The sequence below is a fragment of the Henningerozyma blattae genome, chromosome 6, assembly GCF_000315915.1.
Source record: "Henningerozyma blattae CBS 6284 chromosome 6, complete genome".
In the NCBI taxonomy this organism is placed as follows: domain Eukaryota; kingdom Fungi; phylum Ascomycota; class Saccharomycetes; order Saccharomycetales; family Saccharomycetaceae; genus Henningerozyma; species Henningerozyma blattae.
The window spans coordinates 308134-329439 of NC_020190.1; the positions used below are offsets into that span (position 1 = coordinate 308134).

The window sequence follows — 21306 nt, forward strand, 5'->3', positions numbered from 1 at the left end:
TCTGCTATTACATCCATCTATGTTAATATATTTAAGACAACTGAAGGAAAATGGTGGATATATAAGGCAGATCTTTGCAAAGGTAAGTATGTTTTGTTATGTATAGGCTATGAAGAGGAATAATATATAAAGTATTGACTCTTACTTTTTCCGTGAACAAGATTTTCACCTGTGCCTGTAGTAATATCCATGCTAAGTATTGAATCTGGAAAGTTGCTTGCTTTTACATGTGCATATTTAGTGACAGCTATTCTATCCAGTTCATTTTTGATAACTGCCTTTGGATGACCTCAAGATTGGCTTGTATATTGGGGGAAATATATGATCTTCAAATACCGAAGAGCAGTAGCGATGGTGGAAGAATATAACGGGGATAAACTAATGCGAGGTCGAGTCTTTGGCTTTTCAGCTCATCCTTTGCTCTATGTAAACTTTTTCGAGTAAATCTGTATATATCTGTTGCTGGCTCAGGTGGGCCTCTTGTAATGATCTGTTGTTTTACTAATAGCAGCAGGCGTACTGGACAAACTAATAAAAAAGCACCAAGAAAATGAATATGTATATGTATGTATGAGAATACTCATACAGAGCAAAGCTGAGGTTGCTAAAGCATGGCTATATTATTTATTTATTCTTATTTAAGTTCACCCATGCTTGTACATTCTTGGTTTAATTAAACATTTTTTTAAACAGATTTTCCTGCTGTTTCCCAAAGATTACTTAAAAACTTCCCATTCCATAGAAAAAAAAAATAAAGTTTGAATATTAGAAAAGCTTGTAGTACTTCCGGCTGGTATCTCGTCATATATAGGGTATAGAAATTAGTTAGATGTATGGGCATATGATTAATTGTGCCAGGTTACATATTGGTGAAACTTTAACAAAACAAACTGTAGAAAGGCTTAATTATAAGCGGCTTCACTATCTATATAGATGAAATCTGAGAATTGTTGGAAACCATTGAATTGAGTGGCTGCGGTTGAAGTGTATGCACCCAAGTTTGGGAAATAAATCCAATCTCCAACGTCTAGATCATATTTCAAATAGTAATTGTTCTTGATACAATCAAGACCATCACAAGTGGGTCCCCACATTGATATTTTGTTTTCGATCTTGTCAGGGATGCAGTGATCAGAAGAAGTGGCAGAGTTATAGTGGTAAGAATTTGAATGGAATAAAATTTTTGGAGTAGGCACTTGATGGTCGAATAAAATACAATTCAAGTTACCGTAGACCCCGTCGTTAACATAGATCATGGATGAAGTGTTATCGTTGTTAGGCCGTCTCTTTGCAATGACATTTGTAGCAAGAGTCAAAGCTGTAGAGACAAAATATCTACCAGGCTCAGCGATGACTTGCAACTCAGAGAATGCTTCACGTGGGAAAAACTCTTGTAACGAATAATTGACTACTTCGGCAGCTTGGACAAACGAATGATATTGGAATCCACCACCGACATCTAGTACTTTTAACGAAGGCAAGCCCATTTCTTCGACTCTATTGAAGACATATTTGGAGTCTCTAATGGCTTTGTAAAGACTGTTGTAGTCAGAAGCACCAGATCCCACATGGAAAGCGACACCTACCAAGTTTAATTCTAACTCTTTGACTGTTTGCAAAAGTGAATCGACTTGGTCCAAGTGGCACCCGTATTTTGTGGATAATCTACATTGAGCTGATTCATCATCCGTGGCAATCCGTATGAATAATTCGGAATTTGGATGGAAACGTTTAATCTTGTATAATTCATCAGAATTATCAAAAGTAGATTTCAAAACACCGACTTCTGAAGCGTGTTTAATGAAGGAGGAAGCTTTGCATGGGTTTGCATAAAGGATTCTTTCAGGAGAAACATCTAGACTTAACACTGTGTCTATTTCCGATCTCGAGGCACAGTCGAAGCCCAGACCTAGATCTCTTAAAGTCTTTAAGATTTCTTGGTTTGGGTTACATTTTACAGCGTAAAATGGTTTCACCCTTGGGAGATGGATACGCCAGGACTGGTATAAACGTTTGATTTCTCCCAGATCACAAACGAAGAAGGAATCCTCAGATTCTGTGGAACTTAACCTCGAAGTTAATGCAGATTCGATCATCTTATGGGATTGTAGGGTAAGAGCATTTGAATCATGTGGCAGAGGGGTGGCGATATCTTTAGAGATCAAGTGGTTGAGCAGTGTCTCTGTGAGAAGCTGTTCTTGACCCAGCTTTGACATGGTAAGAGTATCAGAAGTCATGATCGGTGGAGGGGCACAGGAGTGGGGTTTTGGCGACACTTTTGAGATCTGTAAAATTTGGCAGCGATGAGATGGCTGTTTATATATGAAAAGGTTTTTTATTTGAAAGTTTTCATCTCGGACGGGGAGCAATGCCGAGTGTGCGGCGCAGCAAGGTGACGCGAAGCGTGAGCTGTTGTTGAGTGTATTTACTACGGATAACTCAGGTGTCATAAATTTAATAAAAGAGGGTGATGATGAGATGTGCCGTATGAATGTTTATTTATTAAAAAAAATTTTTAGGAATTTTTTTAACCACCCTTTGGCGTAAGGAAACCACGAGTCAATGCTGGGAATTCTATAGAAGAGTCATATAAGAAAAAAAAAAAAAAGACAAATATGTAGATAATAAATGTCTTGTGACACGTTCAAATCCAATTGCTTATCATACTATAAGCCTATTTTTTTTTTAAGTTCAAATTGAGTTTATTAGTCAGGAACTGTTACTCTAATGCTTTCCATTCCGAAGAGTGTAACTAAAAATAGCGTAATTGCCAATTTTATAAATTTTGATTGTACAATGAAAATTGATCGGATGCCAATTTCCTTCTAATATGGATTGTTTCGGTGAAAAATTTCGTCACGAAACAAACACAGTAGAATCCGGAGTTTTCTAGTTGTTACCAGAATGTTTCTGTATGCCGAATGTGTTTTAATTCAATCAAAACCCTGATGCTCATGAAAATTTGCCAAGTTCTAAATTACATATTGTTTCTCAATTGTTATTCAAAGCCGTTCGTAACGTTTCTCCCAAAAAGTTGCATTAAATATGAATACAACCCAATGCAAGTGGTGCAAGGGCGGGAGAGCATGCTTTTTTTATAAAGTGACACGTTGATGCATCAATTTTTGTACAAGGATATTTATTTTTTTTTCAAACAAGTTGCCTTGTTGATAACTGTTGGGATTAACACGTTACCGTCTCAGATCACACACGTAGGAGCTTGAAACTTCATAAAGGCTATTACTACATACCTGTCTGCAGACCATCAATCAGGAGATCTGTAGGCTCTGCATTAGTGGATCGATTTATTTGGAAAATTACCTTCTATGAAAGTAGTGACTTCCTGTTTTATCTTATGTGCAATACATGGTGAGGGACTTTTAGCGACTTGGATTACACCAAAGTCAATAACAATAAGATACAATGTCTTATTGCAGTGAAAGTGCTCAGCTTATACGATTGCAATAAACAAGAGTATCGTTTTTCCTACGAGGCTTTATATTTTTGGACAACTTTTCTTGCGCGCTGGTCAGTTATTTACAAGTATGCATGCCAAGATTGTTCCTGTGCTCCAGCTAAATGCAGTTCTTGCTCTCCATGCAAGTGTGAAGAATGCAATTAGCGAGGCCAAGTTGAATAGAAAATTACGTGTTTTCGAATATGCGAGGGTGCGTGTATGCGTATGTATGTGTATATGTATATGCGTATGTAGGTGTATATGTATAGTATAATTAAGTTTCGGTGTGAGTGATATGATTACAGAATAAACAAGTATAACCTGTGATGGTAGTGTTATTGGTGGTCTCTTGAACTTGACCGTTATTTTTCATGATAATCAATTCTGATTTTGTGGGGATTTTACGACAATCATTATTCAAACATCGTGTTTTGGTCTTTTTGTAACGCAAGCCACACGAGTTGCATAACTGTTGAGTCTTTAGGCCTGACCAAGATGGTCTCCAACAAGGAGAGTCAGTGGAACGACAACTTAGACATTGTCTATGGTGGCGACGGGAAGGACGAGGGGGTTCTTTTGTTTCAGATACGTTTTCGGTTGCGTGTTCTGGGATAGTCTGAGGCTGGGAGTGTGAGGGTGAGGGTGAGTGTGAGTGCAAGTGGGAGTGCAAGTGCAAGTGGGAGTGAGATTGACGTGATGGAGAAGTACTTCTTGAGGAACGAGGAGAGGTTGTTGGTGAAGCGTTTGGAGAGGAATAGTTTTGCAGCTTCATGACAAATTGTCTTGTGGGTGAAGCGGAACGTGAGCGGGAAGGAGAGGGCGAAGGAGAGGGCGAATTTGCCGTGGCATCCTCGTGTCGAAGCAATGGTTTGTTGGGGACCAAGTCTGGCGCAGAGATGGACGCACGAGTGTCTAGCAGACGTTTCAATTGCAAAGCTTTAAAAGAGTCGGTCTTTTTATGTTTTTTCGATACGGTATATTGGTGTTCGTTCCGTTTAGCCTTTACCAATTGGATCAACTTGGTGCTTACGACGGGGGTGAAACTGAGAATGTCCTGGCTGCTTTTGCTGGGGGTCAGTAACGGAGGGGGAGAATACGAATGCGAGTGCGAGTGCGAGTGCCAGTGCGAATGACAAGGCTGTATGGATTCCAAAGTGGAAGCGGGTTCGATGGTAGACGTTGTGCCAGGACTCATTGGAGGAGTCATTGGAACTGGAAGAGTCGTAGTCCCTACCGAGGGGGCCGGACTGTGAGTTTTACGAGGTGGCGATTTGGGAGGGTCTGGAGGTTGGACCTGCGTGTTGCCGGTAATGCAATGGGGCAGAGGGTTTAACAAGCCTTGGAATGGGTCGTTACGGATCGTTACGGATGGAGGCACATGCAGCGGTGTATGGTGTGGACGGTCATCACGACGACGGCGAAGGTGAGACGAATCCAAGTAACCACAATGGCGAGCCCAAGCCAGTAACAATTGCTGTGATTTGGAGGAGGGTGGACAAGTGTCTGGATACAAGGTTGAAGGCGACGGTCCTGGACCTAGCAGACGGAGTCGATGGAGCGAGGGCAGTTTTGTGGCGGCTATGGGAGAAGCGAGGTCTGGATTGGATCGTAATGGCGGCAAAGAGATGGACATGGTGAGGCGAGACACAAAAACGGAAGGCGGAAGCGAGGGAGGGTGGAAGCGAGGGAGGCGAGGCGGACACGAATCTTGGCGAGCTGGCAAAAGCTGGCAAGAGCAGGCGAGGCAGACTGCAGAAAGGTTCGCGGCTCGCGGCTCGCGGTTATATACCAGAGGCGGGCGAGGCGGGCGAGGCGGCGAGGCGGCGAGGCGGCGAGGCGGGCGAGTTTTTCACGGCACAAAACACGTCGCGGATTGCTGGTTGCTGGGATGGCTGGTTATTGGCATAGCATAGCAGGCCTGTTGCAGGCATGTTGCAGGCAGGCTACAGGCAGGCTACAATGCAGATTGCAGTGCAGATTGCAGTGCAGGCTCGCGTGTGCGATTCGTATTGCGACTGCTGGGCAGGGAATGCGGCACGGCAGGATATGCGGTGGCAGAGGCGGTGGCAGAGGCAGTGGCAGACGCAGCTGAAATTGCAGACCTGTTTTCTGTTTGTGCTGGTTCTGCTGGTTTTGAGCAGGGCACGTCGGCTTGCTGTGTTGTGTTTGGCCCTACGTCTTGATCCAGGACCTCCCGTTCCAGTCCCTCCTGTTCCAGGACCTCCCGTTCCAGTCCCTCCCGTCCCAGCCCCCCACGCTCTTCAATGCCCCCCTCGCTTGCCTCAACAACTCAAACACCCGCCTGTTGTCCATCCCAGCGATGAGCTTTTCCTTCAACACCCGCAAATTGCGTAGCCGCCCATCCTCCATGCCTCGACGTTCCAGCTTGTATATAGCATTCTTGATGGCTCCAACCGCCTTATCCACCTCGCTCAACTCTTCTTCTCCTCCGATGAAAATTACCTCTCCATCCACTGTGATCTTGTGCTTATACTGTGACATATAAACCTCCATCGCCCAACAATATTCACGCCCCTTGGCTACCATCCCTGTTTCGTGACAAAACTCATCTCGCCCAAATACCAGATCCTCACGACATACCCTCTTGCTCATCATACCATCCAGTTGTTTCACCATCTCACCTTCGTATTTCTCTCTTAAATACCCTACATTGACATATTCGATCTTTTTCAAATAATCGTTCGGAGTTTCATTATCTCGACTATGAAATTTCGTCTCATTTGCCACATCTCTCCGTAAACTCAATGTCTTGAACCATTGTACCAATGTGCTATCGCTCTCACTGTCACTGCCACTCCCACTGCCACTGCCACTCCCACTCCCACTCCCACTCTCAACCCGCTCTTTGGCAAATTGTCTCTTGGGTACCAATCTCCCTTCCTCCACCATCCGATCAATACTCATATCAATACTCTTGGGTATACCATACTTGTCATCTCGATACTCTTCCAACTCAAACCTCACTATCACTTCCCCCATCACTTTCTTGAATATATACACAACCCATGCCTCTACGTTGGCTTCGTACCCTTCCGGGTTCAAATCTTTTAAATACCGGAAATCCTTATACAACGATGCCTTGCGAGCTTCATTCATCTTGTCTTGTCTTGTTTTGATGTGTTTTGGTGTGTGTGTTTTGATATGCCTTGATATGCCTTGCTTTGCATACTCGCTTTATTGCTTTTTTTATATATGTATATATACATGAAAAAATACAAGTCCACCCCCCCACCATATTGGAAATAACACAACACACATCCCATCATGCAAGATATAAACCAAACCATAGACCTATTGAACACCGCCCTGGAAAGTATCAACACCACCCTCCAAAATATCAACACCACCCTCCAAAATATCAACACCACTTCCATTACTCAATTAAACAAACTCATCGATGTCTGTTCGTTAAATTTATCTCAACACACCCCTGTGCCTTCCTCTCTCTTGGTTAACTTGAAACAAACTTTGCTCCACCCTCCCATCGGATTGGATTTCGATTCCATCTTGGAATTGTTACAAAAAATCATATCAATCACAGATTTCGATACAATCACAAACATCTATTCTCTCTCAGATCTCCAATCGGCTTTGGATTCTAATATCCCTCAACTTGCCATTTCAACTTTACACATCATAAATTCCTCCCCTTCCCCCCTCTGTTATCCTCACGTTTTACAACTATACTTCAACGTCTCAACTCAAATCTCTATCGTATCTCAAATTGAAATTTTTTTTTCCAATAATCCCATTTTCAAATCATACCTATTAACTCAAACTGAATCCCATATTTGTTTACAATCTGCTAGATCGTCCAATGATCCAATCATTTTCGCAAGAGCATTGACCCTTTTACAATCATTATTCACATCTTTCAACACCACAAACTCTTTTAATTTGGATAAAAAAATTTTTTTCTTCTCATCAAATGATCTTTTCAAACTATTACAATCTGATATTCTTTGTTTTATTAATTTGACAAATTATCATACTTCATTACTCGATTCAATACTCACCTCCACTTCGCATTGGTCATTACCTGATTTCCAACCAATCTTTAATGCTTATGGCTCCATATATAAGGATATCGATACTTACCCAGATATACAATCGTTTGCCAAGACACATATTTTTAAATTATTCGCCAAAATATCCTACCTTAATGATTCTTCCATCTACCATGCTCTAGATACTTCCTATTTAAAGATCTCCCCCATTTGTCCCGATATCGTTGATTTCTTATCATTTACAAATCCAAATTATTTATTCATCCACCATAATTCTCTTTGCACTCGATTCTCCATTTTCAAACCTTCAAATATACCCATTCTAAGAAATTTAATAACTCTTCCTCAAACTTTCCAATTAATTACACCAAACATCAACTCTCTTTTACAATTACCTTACTTGGAACAAATGGTCCTGTTACAAAAAATGTCTCAATATCATCATTGCATAGTCTTTTTAATTAACAATTGTCCCTCCATTATTTCTAATCTTTTAAATACAAACAAATCAAACATTATTGAATCAGAAACAGTAGAATTGAGAAATGAAGTATTGGAAAATTTCTTACATTTCGATAAATCAATTCTCGATGTTTGGTTCGAACCTTTGAAAAAAGAATATAATTCTACACCTACTTATACACCTCAAATAGCTTTAATAAAAAAAAAAAAAAAATTCAACAACACTATATAAATTACATACTTTCGCTTACAAATTTTTTATAAATACAAAGAACCAGCTGATACAATATCTCTATGGATCAATTCCAAGATTAATTCCATTTTTTCCTTCAATGCTACATTACCAATAGTATTAGCCACTTCTACCAATTCTTTAACCAATTCTTCCAATCTTTTAAACATACGTATTAAAGAACCTTCGTAAACATCTGTCATTTTACAAATTTGTGTAAATGTCGCACCTTTACACCATTCAAATACAACTTCCATCAATTCATGTCTAAAACTATCCACATAATCCTTTTCGACTATTTCAATCTTGGATTCTTTCATAATCTTGGCAATGTTTGATGCTAATTCCTTTAAATTCTTTAATGGTTCACCCAATTCAGGTTTTAAACGGGGTGTCTCTTTACAACGTTCTTGGAATGCAAAACATGATAACAATGCTGCACATTGTTCTGCACTTAATTCATTGAAATTACCATTAAAGATTAATTCAGTTAATAACAATTCATCACCACTAGAGATTTCACAAGCTACACGACCTTTCAATTCAATAATATCGTTCATCGTACAAAATCCTAATCTACGTAACACTCTTTTCCTACGACGTAAATCTTCCAATTGAATTACACTTTGACATTCCATAATTTTATGTTTCAATACTTGTATATTTTCTCTTATACCATTCTTCTTTTTATATTGTTCATATAAACTATCAAGTTTGACAGATCCAGTTAATGCATTTGATTTCAATTTTTCTTCCAACACATTAATCTTACGATTCAATTTAACAAATTCATCATCTTCAATCTTCATATTTTTAATAGGATCAATCTTGGGTATACCATCTGGGAATCTACGTTTCACTTCAACTAACGATTTACCAACAACTTCTTTTTGACCTGAAGCTCTAATATCTTTAGGCATATATAACCTTAAACTACCAACTTGAGAAATAGATTCTAAAGTTATTGGTATAATAGCACAAATTTTTTTCTCATTAGGTAATGCAGGTCGAATACCAATAGGTAAATCTGGGTTATGAGGTTTAATCAAATTAATTGGTGAATCACCATACATTGTATTAACAACAACATTCACAATATAAGATTCATGATCACTATATCCTGCTGTTGGATTACGTTTATTTAATCTTTTATTAAAGTCAATAACAACACCCCAACCATAATCAATTTGATTATTAATTTTCACTTGAATCATTCTACCTGGTTGTAAAAAACTTAATACATTTGCAGGATGTGTTATTACATGACGAACATCTTGATAATACTTGTCTAAAGTTTGTTTCAATTCATAATAATCTTTAATAATTTCTTCATCTTCAATTTTGATTCCCTCATAATCTTTATTTAATTCAATCAATTTTTTTTCCATCTTAGGTACTGATATAACATTTTGGAATTGGAAAAATGAATGTTCCAACATAAATTCAGGTGATATACCTTCTACTCTCATTAAATTTAAAATCATATTATATCCTAAATGGAATGCAGAATCTAATCTATCAGCTTGACCTTTAACCATCCCCTTAGCCACTTGTGGTTCCATTTTTTCATCAATCATCATAATAACAATACCACGATCATCTAACCCACGACGACCAGCACGTCCTGACATTTGAATATATTCACCACCAGAAACCCAACGGAATTGTTGACCATCCCATTTTCTTACTGATGTGAAAACAACTGTCTTGGCAGGCATATTTAACCCAATAGAAAAAGTTTCTGTGGCAAATAAAACTTTTAAGAACCCTTCTTGGAAAAGAATTTCAATAACTTCTTTTAAAATTGGTAATAACCCACTATGATGGATACCAATACCTCTTCTTAATAACGGTAAGATATGTTTAATTTGAGGTAATTCTCTATCAGTTTCAGGTAATAAAGCAATAGCATTGTTGAAGATTTTACTTAATGTATCTTTTTCTTCTTCTGAATTAAAATCTAATTTAGACATTTTTAATGCTAATTCTTCACAATCACGTTTACTAAATGAAAAGACAATAACTGGATTATATTTTTTTTTCCAAATCATTTTAACAATCTTATAAATATCCCCTCTAGCATCACCCTTTGATGAACCTCCTTTAAATGTTTGACCTTTCTTACCTCTAGAATTTACTGAATTAGGGTCATCACCTGATTGATTACTAATAGATGCCATTGCTTTTTGGAAATTTTCTTCTCTAAATGTACTTTTTTCATCAACGACTAAATAAATACCATCACCATGAGCTGGGAACAAATAATGTTGTAAAGGTGTAGGACGGAAATCAGTATAAACAATATGACATGGTTGGAAATGAATTTTACATATCCATTCAGCAAATTCCATAGCATTAGGGATAGTAGCTGATAAAAATACATAACGAACCTTGTCTGGTAATAAGATAATAGTTTCTTCCCAAACAACACCACGCTCTTTATCTCTCATATAATGAACCTCATCAAAGATAACCCATGCAACTTCTCTCATGACTTCACTACCTCTATATAACATACTTCTTAAAATTTCAGTAGTCATAACTAAACAACCAGCATCAGGATTAATAGTAATATCACCAGTCATTAAACCAACATCCCCAAACTCGGCTAATAATTCTCTATATTTTTGATTAGATAAAGCTTTAATTGGAGATGTATAAATAACTCTTTGCTTTTCACGTAAAGATTGAGCAATAGCATATTCGGCAACAACTGTTTTACCGGCAGATGTATGAGCAGAAACTAAAACTGATTCACCTCTATCAATACAAGAAATAGCCGTATCTTGGAAAGGATCTAATGTAAATGGATAAGTACGAGCTTCATTTTTTCTTTCATGTTCAGCAATTGGTGAATAATCATAATTTGGCGGTAAAGCGACTTGATGACGAACTTGATGCTTTAATTTAACTTTACCATCTTCTTCTACTTGAGTGGTGGAATTATTCGTTAAACCTGCAGATGCATCAACTTCTCTCGATTGTTCTTGTTCAAAAGAATCAGCAACAATAGGAACAACTTCTGACTTTTTCTTTTCATCTAATAATTTCTCACCATGTTTTAATTTTTTTTTAGATTTCTCTTCATCAATATTTTCTTTATCAATATCCATTTCATTACCAGAATCACTTCTAGCATGTTTCTTAGAATCTTCATCTAAAAGTGGAAGTTCTGTATCTTCATTCTTTAATTCCACAATATCAACAGGGTCTTCATCAAAAACATCAAATAAAGAACTCATTACGTTTTAATAATAGTTCTCCTGATATTTTTTTTTTCCACAATATTATTTTTCTTGTGGTTATATTTTATCAAAATGATCCTGCTCGGATTAAATATGGTCTATTTTTTTTAATTAATACCTAATAATAACAATAATATCTAACTATATTTAATGTTCCTGTGAACTCATCTCATTAAATTCTACAATGATTTTCTTTGGAGTTGCAAAGTGATGAGCCGTAAATTTTTCAACATAAAAAAAAGAATAGATATACATCCGTGCATCTAATTTAAACAGAGGAGGGTAACCAAAAGATTAAAAAACTTTAAAACACTACCGTCTCACCTCTGATATATTTAAGGGAAAATTAGATTAATTATAAGTTAAAAAAGAAAAAATGGTATCGTATTTATTATAAAAAGGTCAAATGAATATAAAGTACAGAAAAGAAAGATGAGGGAGGGAAAATATTATTAAGAGAAAATTGCAATTTTGTAGTAAGAGCTTTTATTAGGATATCATATCTTGATAAATAATTAAAAATCAGGCTCTCGTTGGGAATCTCTAGATGAAAGTCTTTTATATTTCTCCCGGTCATATTGACTAAAAACGTAATCTGGGTAGTTAGTATCTGAGACAATGGAAGATAAAACACTGAAACTGGTATTGGACTTGATGCTTGCTCTATCAAAATTATTTGATACATCTGTAACTCCCATACTTTTCGATCTTCTTCTTAGTGATCCATTCGTATCAACACTTGATATTCTACTCGGATTAAAGTTATTTAGTAGAGGATTATTTTCGTTTTTGAACATCAGATTATTCAAATTTGATGTAGAATTTGATAAATGTGGTATTGGCAGTAAAGCTAAATTATTATTATTGTTACTATTATTATTAACAGATTTACTATAAGACATAGATTGACTATTTGAAGAAGTACCATTATGATAATTGACATACTTGCTAGAATATGGTGAGGACGATGAACCTAATTGTAATGATGGACTTATCAGTAAATTATTTGAATTTGGAGATGGAGAAAACCTTTTATCTATAGGAATACTATTAGTAGATCTTGTTGGTGAATGACTATGCTTTTGTAATGAATGGACAAAACTAAAATCAACACTCCCTTTCCTCTCTGGATCAATCTGTTGTGTGATTGTGGATGGACTTTCATTTGTAACGAATGTAATATTATTACAGTTGAAACTATTATTGATAGTATTAGTGCTTAAATTATTATTTAGAGTATTATTATTACTACTGTTACCATATCCGAATATACCAATACTATGCTCTGAAGATCCTATTGAATGTGTAAAAGTGTCCGATATATTTGAAATTGATATTTTCTTACCTAATCGTTTTAAAGTTTGTGCCCTTGATGGAGATGGAGTTAATGTAACAGGACTATGAGAATTAACGCCTACAACAGGATGGTTTAAAATTGTATTATTTGTAAATGAAATATTAATGAAACTACCACAACTATTTTTGGTACGATGCCTTTGGTGAGTGTGAAAACTTGAATTTCCACCATTATTATTATTATTATTATTATTATTATTATTATTATTAGTACTAGTGGTATTACTATTATTGTTTGTGCTCATGAATGAAATCATCGATTTTGTTGGCGAATGTCTTGTATTGGTTCTTGAAATCGATAAAGATAACTTATCATTCAAAAAAGAAGTTGATAAATTTTGATTTAATCCATCTTCTAATGAGTACATTTTGGTGGAATTCATATCTGTAGTTGAATTAGAATTACCGGAACTATTTTCATCATCACCATTATGATTATTATACTTCATTTTTTCCTCCCTTTGAATTTGTTCATTCAAATATTGATTTAAAGTACTAATTGTATCATGTTGGATATCATCAGGATTAACATTAGTCTCTAACATAATATCATTCGCTTCACTATCAATAGATCTATTATCGGGGGTCTTTAATATGGCATATCTATTCGTATTGTTTATATCAAATTGATTATTTTCTTTTTTATTATGCAAAGGTGTTTTAATATTGGAATTCATATGGGTATCTCTATTATTTATCTTGGTATCAACCGGTGGTGTTAAAGCGTTTGCCTCATTGATACCACTATGCAAGTTTATGTTTGAAGTCATCATTTCAGAATCAGAATCATGATTGTTATGTGCTGGAAAACTGAAGTTCAAACTTTCATGTAAAAATTGATCTTTATGGGTTGTATTTAGTTGATTGTTAGATGAAGTATTATCATTATTATTTAAACCATGATTTTGAAAATTGTCTTTCTTATCGCTTGAAATTGTAGAATTAGTTAAACTATTGAAGTTTTCATTAAATGAATCATGAACTGGTGGTAATAAAATACTATTTGTTCTTTCTAATGATAGCTTTTCTGAGTTTTGGTATTGATTATTGGATAAAATTTCAAGAGAAGAATTGGTTGATGGGTATAAATTTAATTTATATATATCAGTTGATATTAATTGACTTGAAAGAAGTTGACTTGATAGATTAGGTCTTGGAGAATTCAGAAGCGCATGATTTAATATTTGTGATTGTAATTGAGATTGCAATTGTGATTGTTGTACATCTAACTTTAATTCCATATCTGGTGTTAAAGTTTGATCGGAAGTCTTTTTCGGAATAGCCGCGAATAATAAATTTGGCTTTTGAAGGTAATTTTTCTCTATAAAAGAATTTCTCATATTAGCTAGTTTTGGAGAGTTGGTTGTTCTTGATGGAGTGGTAATTAGTGCATTTGTAGTCATTGGATCATTCAATTGGTCCATTAAAGATTCATTATTTTTTTCAGATGCTATCTCTGTTGTAGAGTCTTGTATGGTATTTTCAGTTGAATCAATGGTATTAGTATCGATAATTTTAAAATTATCATTAGTGATAAACGATGAAAAAAAAGTAATTGGAACATATAATAAGCTAAATGAGAATGCGTTGAATATTAAGGTAAATATTAAAATTGCAAAATTAGAAATCCATAATTTCTTATATCTTGCCAAAAACCCGGAAATTTTATCTATATCTTTATAATCATATAATTGTGTATTAATATTTTCAAAAACCAGTTTTGAAATAGAGTTTAAATGTATAATAAATGCTACAATTGTGAAAATAATGCATAATAGATGTAAAACGGCAAGTAATTGTGAAAATTTTATATTAATTTTTTTATTAAAGAAAAAATTGAATATAGAAATTGGATAAATAATACATGCTTGAAATAATAAAATCACAGGTAAGACAATTAAAGAATCTCTGATGCTGAAGCGATTATGATCGAATGCTTTAAAATATAATCCTAACCTTGATTGTCTATTATATAACGGGAGACATAATAAAGATAAGGATAAAGTTGTTGTAGTGATACAAAGTAATATTGAGAAAAGAATTATCAGCAGTAAAGAAGAACGTTTAGATATGAATAATACCATTATCTAACGAGGATGTATCAGTTATTCTTTAATGATTAAAGGATGAAGGTAGTTGTAAGAGAGAACGAAAGTAATAGCAAAGGGAAGAGATGACGTGGTTAAAAAGGATTGAAATAAATAGCAGGTAGAAGTGATATGATACTGTAATCTATGGTTTTCTTGTTCTAATGTGGCGTATTCTAATATGATTGATATTTTTACTTTTCAATAGAATTTTTTTTTTCTTTGAATTCTTTTTTTCTTCTATTCAGTTGTTGAGGTCAGATGAGAGGAAATGTGTATATATAAAAAGTCTCTGGAAATAATGAAAAGTTACGGTAGCCAAATCAAAATGTATAATCGCTGAATCATAAACAAGATCCTACCGGACGATGTGTATTGTATCAATAACATAGCCGTAATCAAATAAATACTCTACACAAAGAGTATAGCAATTACCCTAGAACAAGAATTGGCAGAATATTACTGTTCGAGACTTATTGTTTTTACTACGGTATCGAGGTTTATTATTGTTGATGAAGTTAGAATACTGAAAAGGGCAAACGACTGCTATGTTTTATTGTTGACCTTTTGACCAAATTAGGATATATAGCCCAAGCTTTACCCAAACAGGTAGCGCTGCTGTTGCCGCTTTTGACACATACATTCTTTGCCAAAAGTGGAAAATTTCATTATGGAGAAAAGTTGGAAAATGGAAAAATGAAAAATATTGAAAAAGAAAAAAAAAATAAAAAAAAAGAAAAAATTAAAACTGGAAAAAGGCCTATGAAAATCTGGGAAAAAAAAAAGAAGCTTTTAGGGGGAATCGAACGGGAGAAAAAAAAGGGTTTGGAAAAAGCCAAACTCGGCCGAGATAAAATTTAACAGGAATTTAAAATATCCGATGGTTTTCGATGTTCCCTTGGATCTTCGGCATCAATGAAAAAAAAAGCCAAGAAAAGATTAAATAACTAAAATAATTATCTGGAGTAGAAACCAGAGGCACCAAGAAAAATAAATAATGTAATGGAATGCTTTGGAAAAAAAATGGTAGGAAAGGGTGTGCCTCCATTCCTCTTCGATGCTTATAAATGCAATATTCACTAGCAGATATTAATCGGTGTCCTATGGCGTTATTAATCAATAAAAAAAAAATAAAGAGGCAAAGTTGATAGTGTTCTATTAATTAAAAGCATTATCCCTACTTGGGTGTAGTTGCTCTACTCGAGACCCATGTAATATCACTCTCCTCAACTATACATGATGTTGAAAGTTCCTCGTGTATCTGAGACATCATCACTAAATATAAGAAATTAGGTCTTGCATTTTTATCTTTATAGACCGCATAATAGAGTGAACATGTTTGACTCGAGAAATACTAGAAGAAGAAAATACATTACTTGCTAATTTACGTCTTTTTTTTTAACTCCTACCATGAATATATAACGATATAATAATTTGCGTATGCTGTGATTCTAGTTGGATTAACCTAAATTTATAAAAATGTATATTGCTTGGCAGCAAGATTTACTTGTTTCAATAGAAATTAAGACAAAAAGGAGCAAAAATAGAAAAAAAAAATAAAAATAGTTAAGAAACATATACACCATGTTTAGATAGTCTGTAGACAGAGTTAAAAGGAGTCTAAATAAAATTTCCGAAAATGGCAGCCATCATTTATATTTACCGTGACAGTAGGCAAAGGACATCACTCTGACAGTTGCGTATACTCCATTGCAATTTGCTATATTGCCATTGCCCAAACAAAGTTATGCTTTCAAGAGGCGAAAGGGACTATTCGTAGATGAACTCCTTGTTCTTCACGCCTCGTACCCTATTTTTCGCGGATAGAGATTGCTTTGGAGTCGAGGATGATTCCTGTTTCTTTGTTTGTCATCAGGTTAATATTCCAATATAACTGGTTCCTTTACCTATATTAATCTCATACGCCAAATGTGGGTGTTTTTATGTAGCCGTGCCTTACCCGGTATCAAAACGTTTATCCTGTTCAGTCCTAGACGTTCCTATATCAAGCTTTTACACACTTCCTAAGAGCATTCGACATCCACAGTTTGCACGAGACTTCATCATCACTACGGTGGTTGGTCTGACCCCAAGATATCATCTCTTGCTACTAAATGACTATTAGCACTGCTCGTAATCTCCTACTTATTAAATCGATACTTTAAAAAATTGTCAATACGCATCTTTTTCCAGATTAATCCTTATTTCTTTATTGGTAGTACTTTTTGCACTTTCCGGGAATTCCTTAATTTACCAATTTTCAATCTTAACGTCTTTTTGGGATTCGGGATATTCATGCCGATAACCCTGAAGGTAGATTTGCACGTAGAGCATTGACTACTATAGAGATGCAATCCATCGATATCAAGCTTTAGAAAAGACCACTATGATTGGAAACAGGAGTATATACTCTATACCAAGAAGATGACAACTAGAATTTCGTCTATCATTCCCTCATCGTTTTTTTCAACCCTTACTTTTTGTATCTCCCCAATACACTTGTCTTTTCTTTGTTATCTCATTGTCATGAAATAAAGAAAAGTAAGCGTTTGGAATAGTCATCGAATTTATCCTCCGGTGAAATTAGACCAGATCATTATTTTTATGCAAAGCACATCAGAGTATATTATTCATCACTCTTTACTACTGAGATTTTAGTCCGTTTTTATATCCAAAGATATTTTAATTGAGTGATATCGGCGTTTAATATCTCTTCTGCAACTTACTCTTCTAGCCGTTGCTTACTACTGTAACTTTTACTTTTATTAATTTTTTTTCTTTCTTTCTTTCTTTCTCTTGAATTACTGTTTCTCTACGTTCATTTATACTGAGACACACTTCTGCAGTGTTAATATATTCTTCTTTTCTCCATATTTCACCGTATTATCTGTTTCGTTTGTTACTTTTATTGCTTACAAATTCAAAGGCACGTTCCATCTAACTAATACTTTTGTGTCGATCAATACATTACTACATCTACTGGGTGGAGGTGTTATATGATAAGATACGTCTCTAGAACTTTTATTAGCCAATAACAATATCTATTTGGGGTAACTAGAAAGCACTGACGTTTTTCTTTTTATTTTAATTTCTCGTCATTCAATTCCATTACTACGAAATTAATTTTCATATCCCAAACTTATAATACTTTTTTTTTACAAAAGACATCTTATCTGTATATTCTTACCTGCTATCAAATTAAATTGCCATATTTGTTGTTAAAAAATATATTTTTTTTAATTGCAAACAAAATATTTAATTGTCATTATTATTCTCCACAACTGCCATTAAGATAGATACTGCTGTAAACATGCCAAATATTCAAGGCGAGGGGTTCGTTCATGGCCACATTCATAATTATGACAACATGACTTATATACATGGTCATGTACATAGACTATCTTCAAATAATAATTCTAATAACATATCGTCTATGAATTCTTCGACATCTGTAAATAGCACTACGGCTGGGGATATTTTAGACAATAACGATAATATACCCACTTCTTATTCTTCTGCTACTTCAACATCGGGGAACGATTCTACAACCAACAACAACAATAATAATAATAGCAATAATACTGGTAGCAATAGCATTGGGAATAATAATACTGACAATAATAATAATTCTAATTTGCGAAACGCAAGTAATACTTCTAATAACACATTCCCAAATTCAGATAATACAAATAGTATGGTTGATAAATCTAGTATAATGGATTGTCAGCATTTCGAATTCATAGATTATCATGATTTGATAAATTCAGACTCAAATCGTTTGCTATCGAACATGGAAGCCACAGACTTTAGTATAGATATTAATTCATTTAATAACTTAACTCAATCATTATCAAATAGGACTAATTTAAGTACTACGAGCAGTAATCATAATAACGATATCACTGCTAATACTAATAATAATTCACAAGGAACAAATACAAAATCTTCCGGTAATACGAAAGTGCTAAGCACAAATGCTTATGCCACTGACTTAATGATTGTAAACCCTCCTGCTAATAAGAAACCAAAAGTAGCTTCCGATCTAAACACTCCACCGATATCTGATGATGATAAGGCAAATACTTCCTGCGAGATAGATTCGTGTAATAGAAATTCAAAAGTCTTAGAAGTTTGTTGTGACATGGATCATGGCAATGATAGTCATTTTTATAATTGTACCGATTCTACTCATAATCATCATCGAAATCAAAATTCGAGTGTGTCGAATAATAACAATTCTAATACAAGTCATAATACTCAAGTGTCAAGTGCTAGTAATTCTGAAGGTCAAATGAATATTTTTAATGACTCTACTTTTAATGATTTAAATATCTATACAGAATTACCAAGTAGTTATTTCGATTCAACTCTATTACAATTACATAATAATAATAATAATGCTCATTCACAAATAGAACATTCAAATACGATACCTTCAATACAGAATTCAAATCAATATTATTCTGACTTATCTCAAAATGTTCGTCATTTAGCTTTAAATCAACTACCGACCATCGACTGTGATTTAACATGCGAGCAATCCAATTGTTCGACATATAATAGTAATAATTCAAAACCAAATTATGAAAAACAATTTGTTTCTTCAAATACAGAGGGTAATTCTATGTATCAAAAGAATGGAATTAATGATTCTACTGTAACACCACATACTAACTCCATATCAAATACAACAACTAGCTCCACTGCAACACCTGTCGTTTCAATGGTGCCGCAGCAACATGAGCACGTAGTTAATTCTAAAATGGATATGAAAATAATGGAAGATTTATGTAGCATCTCCTCATTATATGACTTACCATTCGCTCAGCATATGAATCATGTTAATAATCTTCATTCACATTCTCATAATCATGAAAATTATCATAATAATAATACTCCTACGGGAACTGAAGAAAACACGCCCCCTCAAGTTGTAAATCTTCTGGAGAATTTTAATAAAAGCCCAAAATCATATACTACTGAAAAGCTAAAATCTACTAATCATTTTGCTCATCATCATCACTTTATACATCTTCACCCTCATCAAGCTAAGGTTACAAAGCCGTCTAAAAATAGCAGTAACCAAAATGCTTCATCATTAATAATTTCCAATGCTTCACCTGCTCAACAGAAATTCAGTTATGAAAGGCGTAGGGAAGATATGGTTGCCAAATCACAAATAAACAAGGAACCAATAAGAATTTCACATAGTAGTTCTAGTATTGAAAATCAAAATCAAAGTCAGCAATCTTCTTTTGTACAACAGCATATTATTAATGGAAATGGTTCTATTTTAAATAAATCACTTATAAATCAAAAGAAACCAGCAAAAGAAAAAAATGTTATAGGCTTTAATTGGAATTTTAAAAATCAAGAAAATATTGAGGATAGTGATATTGTATGTAAATGGGAAAATTGTTCAAGGAAATTTAAAAGTTTGTTTGATTTACAAAGTCACATTTTACATGAGCATTTGGCAATTGAAGCTCAAAAGCAGGACGCAAAAAGAAATTTTGACTGTCAATGGAAGGATTGTCAAACTCAATCGAATGATATTTGTACTTTAATAAATCATATTAACACAGATCATGGTATCAATTTTGATATTAAATTTAAAAATCCAAAAGTAGAAGAAGAGAATTGGGAAAAAGATAAATTATTTCATCACTCACTGCATTGTAATGATAAATTAGCTCATAATATAAAAGATGAAAATAAAGCAAATTCTTCTAGTTTTGTTAAAGATGAATATACTCCAAAAATAGGTACGAAGAACTCTAGTAAAAATGTGAAGGGTGTGAATTCTGGGAATGTTAAATTACAATGTCATTGGGAAGATTGTACTGATGTATTTGCTACTCCGGAAGAACTAAGCAATCACTTAGAAAATTTTCATTTGCCAAGAGGTAAAAATTCGTATGAATGTAAATGGCACAATTGTCACAAGGTTTTTAAACAAAGACAAAAGATTTTACGTCATCTGAAGACACATTCGGGGTTTAAACCTTTTAAATGTGATGTGTGTTCAAGATGTTTTTCAAGCAAAGAAACTTTAATTCAGCATTATCGTACTCATTCAGGAGAGAAGCCATATAAGTGTGAAATATGTGGGAAAAGTTTTTCTATCTCCAGCTCATTAAAAATTCATGTTCGTACGCATACCGGAGAAAAACCATTTGAATGTAAAGTTTGCGGTAAAAGATTTGTAGAATCATCTAACTACAGTAAGCACATGAAAGTTCACCAGCATGAAAAAATGGGTATTTAATACTAATATATGGTTTCCTTTTATATTTTGAACTAAATTATTTTACTTTTGAAAATAAATAAAAAGAAAAACATGTGACGTTTTTTTCTAAATGAACAATCCCTTAATTTTGTTTATATCTATTTATTAAATGGATTTAGACTTTAATATTCAAATCTAAATCTATTATAG

At 34.4% G+C, this 21306-nt stretch overlaps 7 protein-coding genes across 7 annotated transcripts; 2 read left to right on the forward strand and 5 right to left on the reverse strand.

The window, feature by feature from the left end:
* Positions 1–902: 902 nt before the first annotated feature.
* SPE1 (ornithine decarboxylase SPE1) lies at positions 903–2450 on the reverse strand (the record flags this gene model as incomplete). The annotated part of the gene is made up of 1 exon (XM_004181138.1): positions 903–2450. The coding sequence occupies one exon, from the start codon at positions 2448–2450 to the stop codon at positions 903–905; it is 1548 nt and encodes a 515-aa protein (XP_004181186.1).
* Positions 2451–3731: 1281 nt separating this feature from the next.
* ASH1 (DNA-binding transcription repressor ASH1) lies at positions 3732–5090 on the reverse strand (the record flags this gene model as incomplete). The annotated part of the gene is made up of 1 exon (XM_004181139.1): positions 3732–5090. The coding sequence occupies one exon, from the start codon at positions 5088–5090 to the stop codon at positions 3732–3734; it is 1359 nt and encodes a 452-aa protein (XP_004181187.1).
* A 539-nt stretch (positions 5091–5629) lies between these two features.
* Positions 5630–6574, reverse strand: CHM7 (phosphatidic acid-binding protein CHM7; the record flags this gene model as incomplete). Its single annotated transcript, XM_004181140.1, has 1 exon — positions 5630–6574. One exon carries the CDS (start codon positions 6572–6574, stop codon positions 5630–5632), a length of 945 nt encoding a protein of 314 aa, XP_004181188.1.
* A 168-nt stretch (positions 6575–6742) lies between these two features.
* HSM3 (Hsm3p) lies at positions 6743–8179 on the forward strand (the record flags this gene model as incomplete). The annotated part of the gene is made up of 1 exon (XM_004181141.1): positions 6743–8179. The coding sequence occupies one exon, from the start codon at positions 6743–6745 to the stop codon at positions 8177–8179; it is 1437 nt and encodes a 478-aa protein (XP_004181189.1).
* Positions 8180–8205: 26 nt separating this feature from the next.
* On the reverse strand, positions 8206–11421 carry MTR4 (ATP-dependent RNA helicase MTR4; the record flags this gene model as incomplete). Its single annotated transcript, XM_004181142.1, has 1 exon — positions 8206–11421. The coding sequence occupies one exon, from the start codon at positions 11419–11421 to the stop codon at positions 8206–8208; it is 3216 nt and encodes a 1071-aa protein (XP_004181190.1).
* Positions 11422–11939: 518 nt separating this feature from the next.
* IRC8 (Irc8p) lies at positions 11940–14864 on the reverse strand (the record flags this gene model as incomplete). The annotated part of the gene is made up of 1 exon (XM_004181143.1): positions 11940–14864. The coding sequence occupies one exon, from the start codon at positions 14862–14864 to the stop codon at positions 11940–11942; it is 2925 nt and encodes a 974-aa protein (XP_004181191.1).
* Positions 14865–18177: 3313 nt separating this feature from the next.
* On the forward strand, positions 18178–21135 carry ZAP1 (Zap1p; the record flags this gene model as incomplete). The annotated part of the gene is made up of 1 exon (XM_004181144.1): positions 18178–21135. One exon carries the CDS (start codon positions 18178–18180, stop codon positions 21133–21135), a length of 2958 nt encoding a protein of 985 aa, XP_004181192.1.
* Positions 21136–21306: the final 171 nt, after the last annotated feature.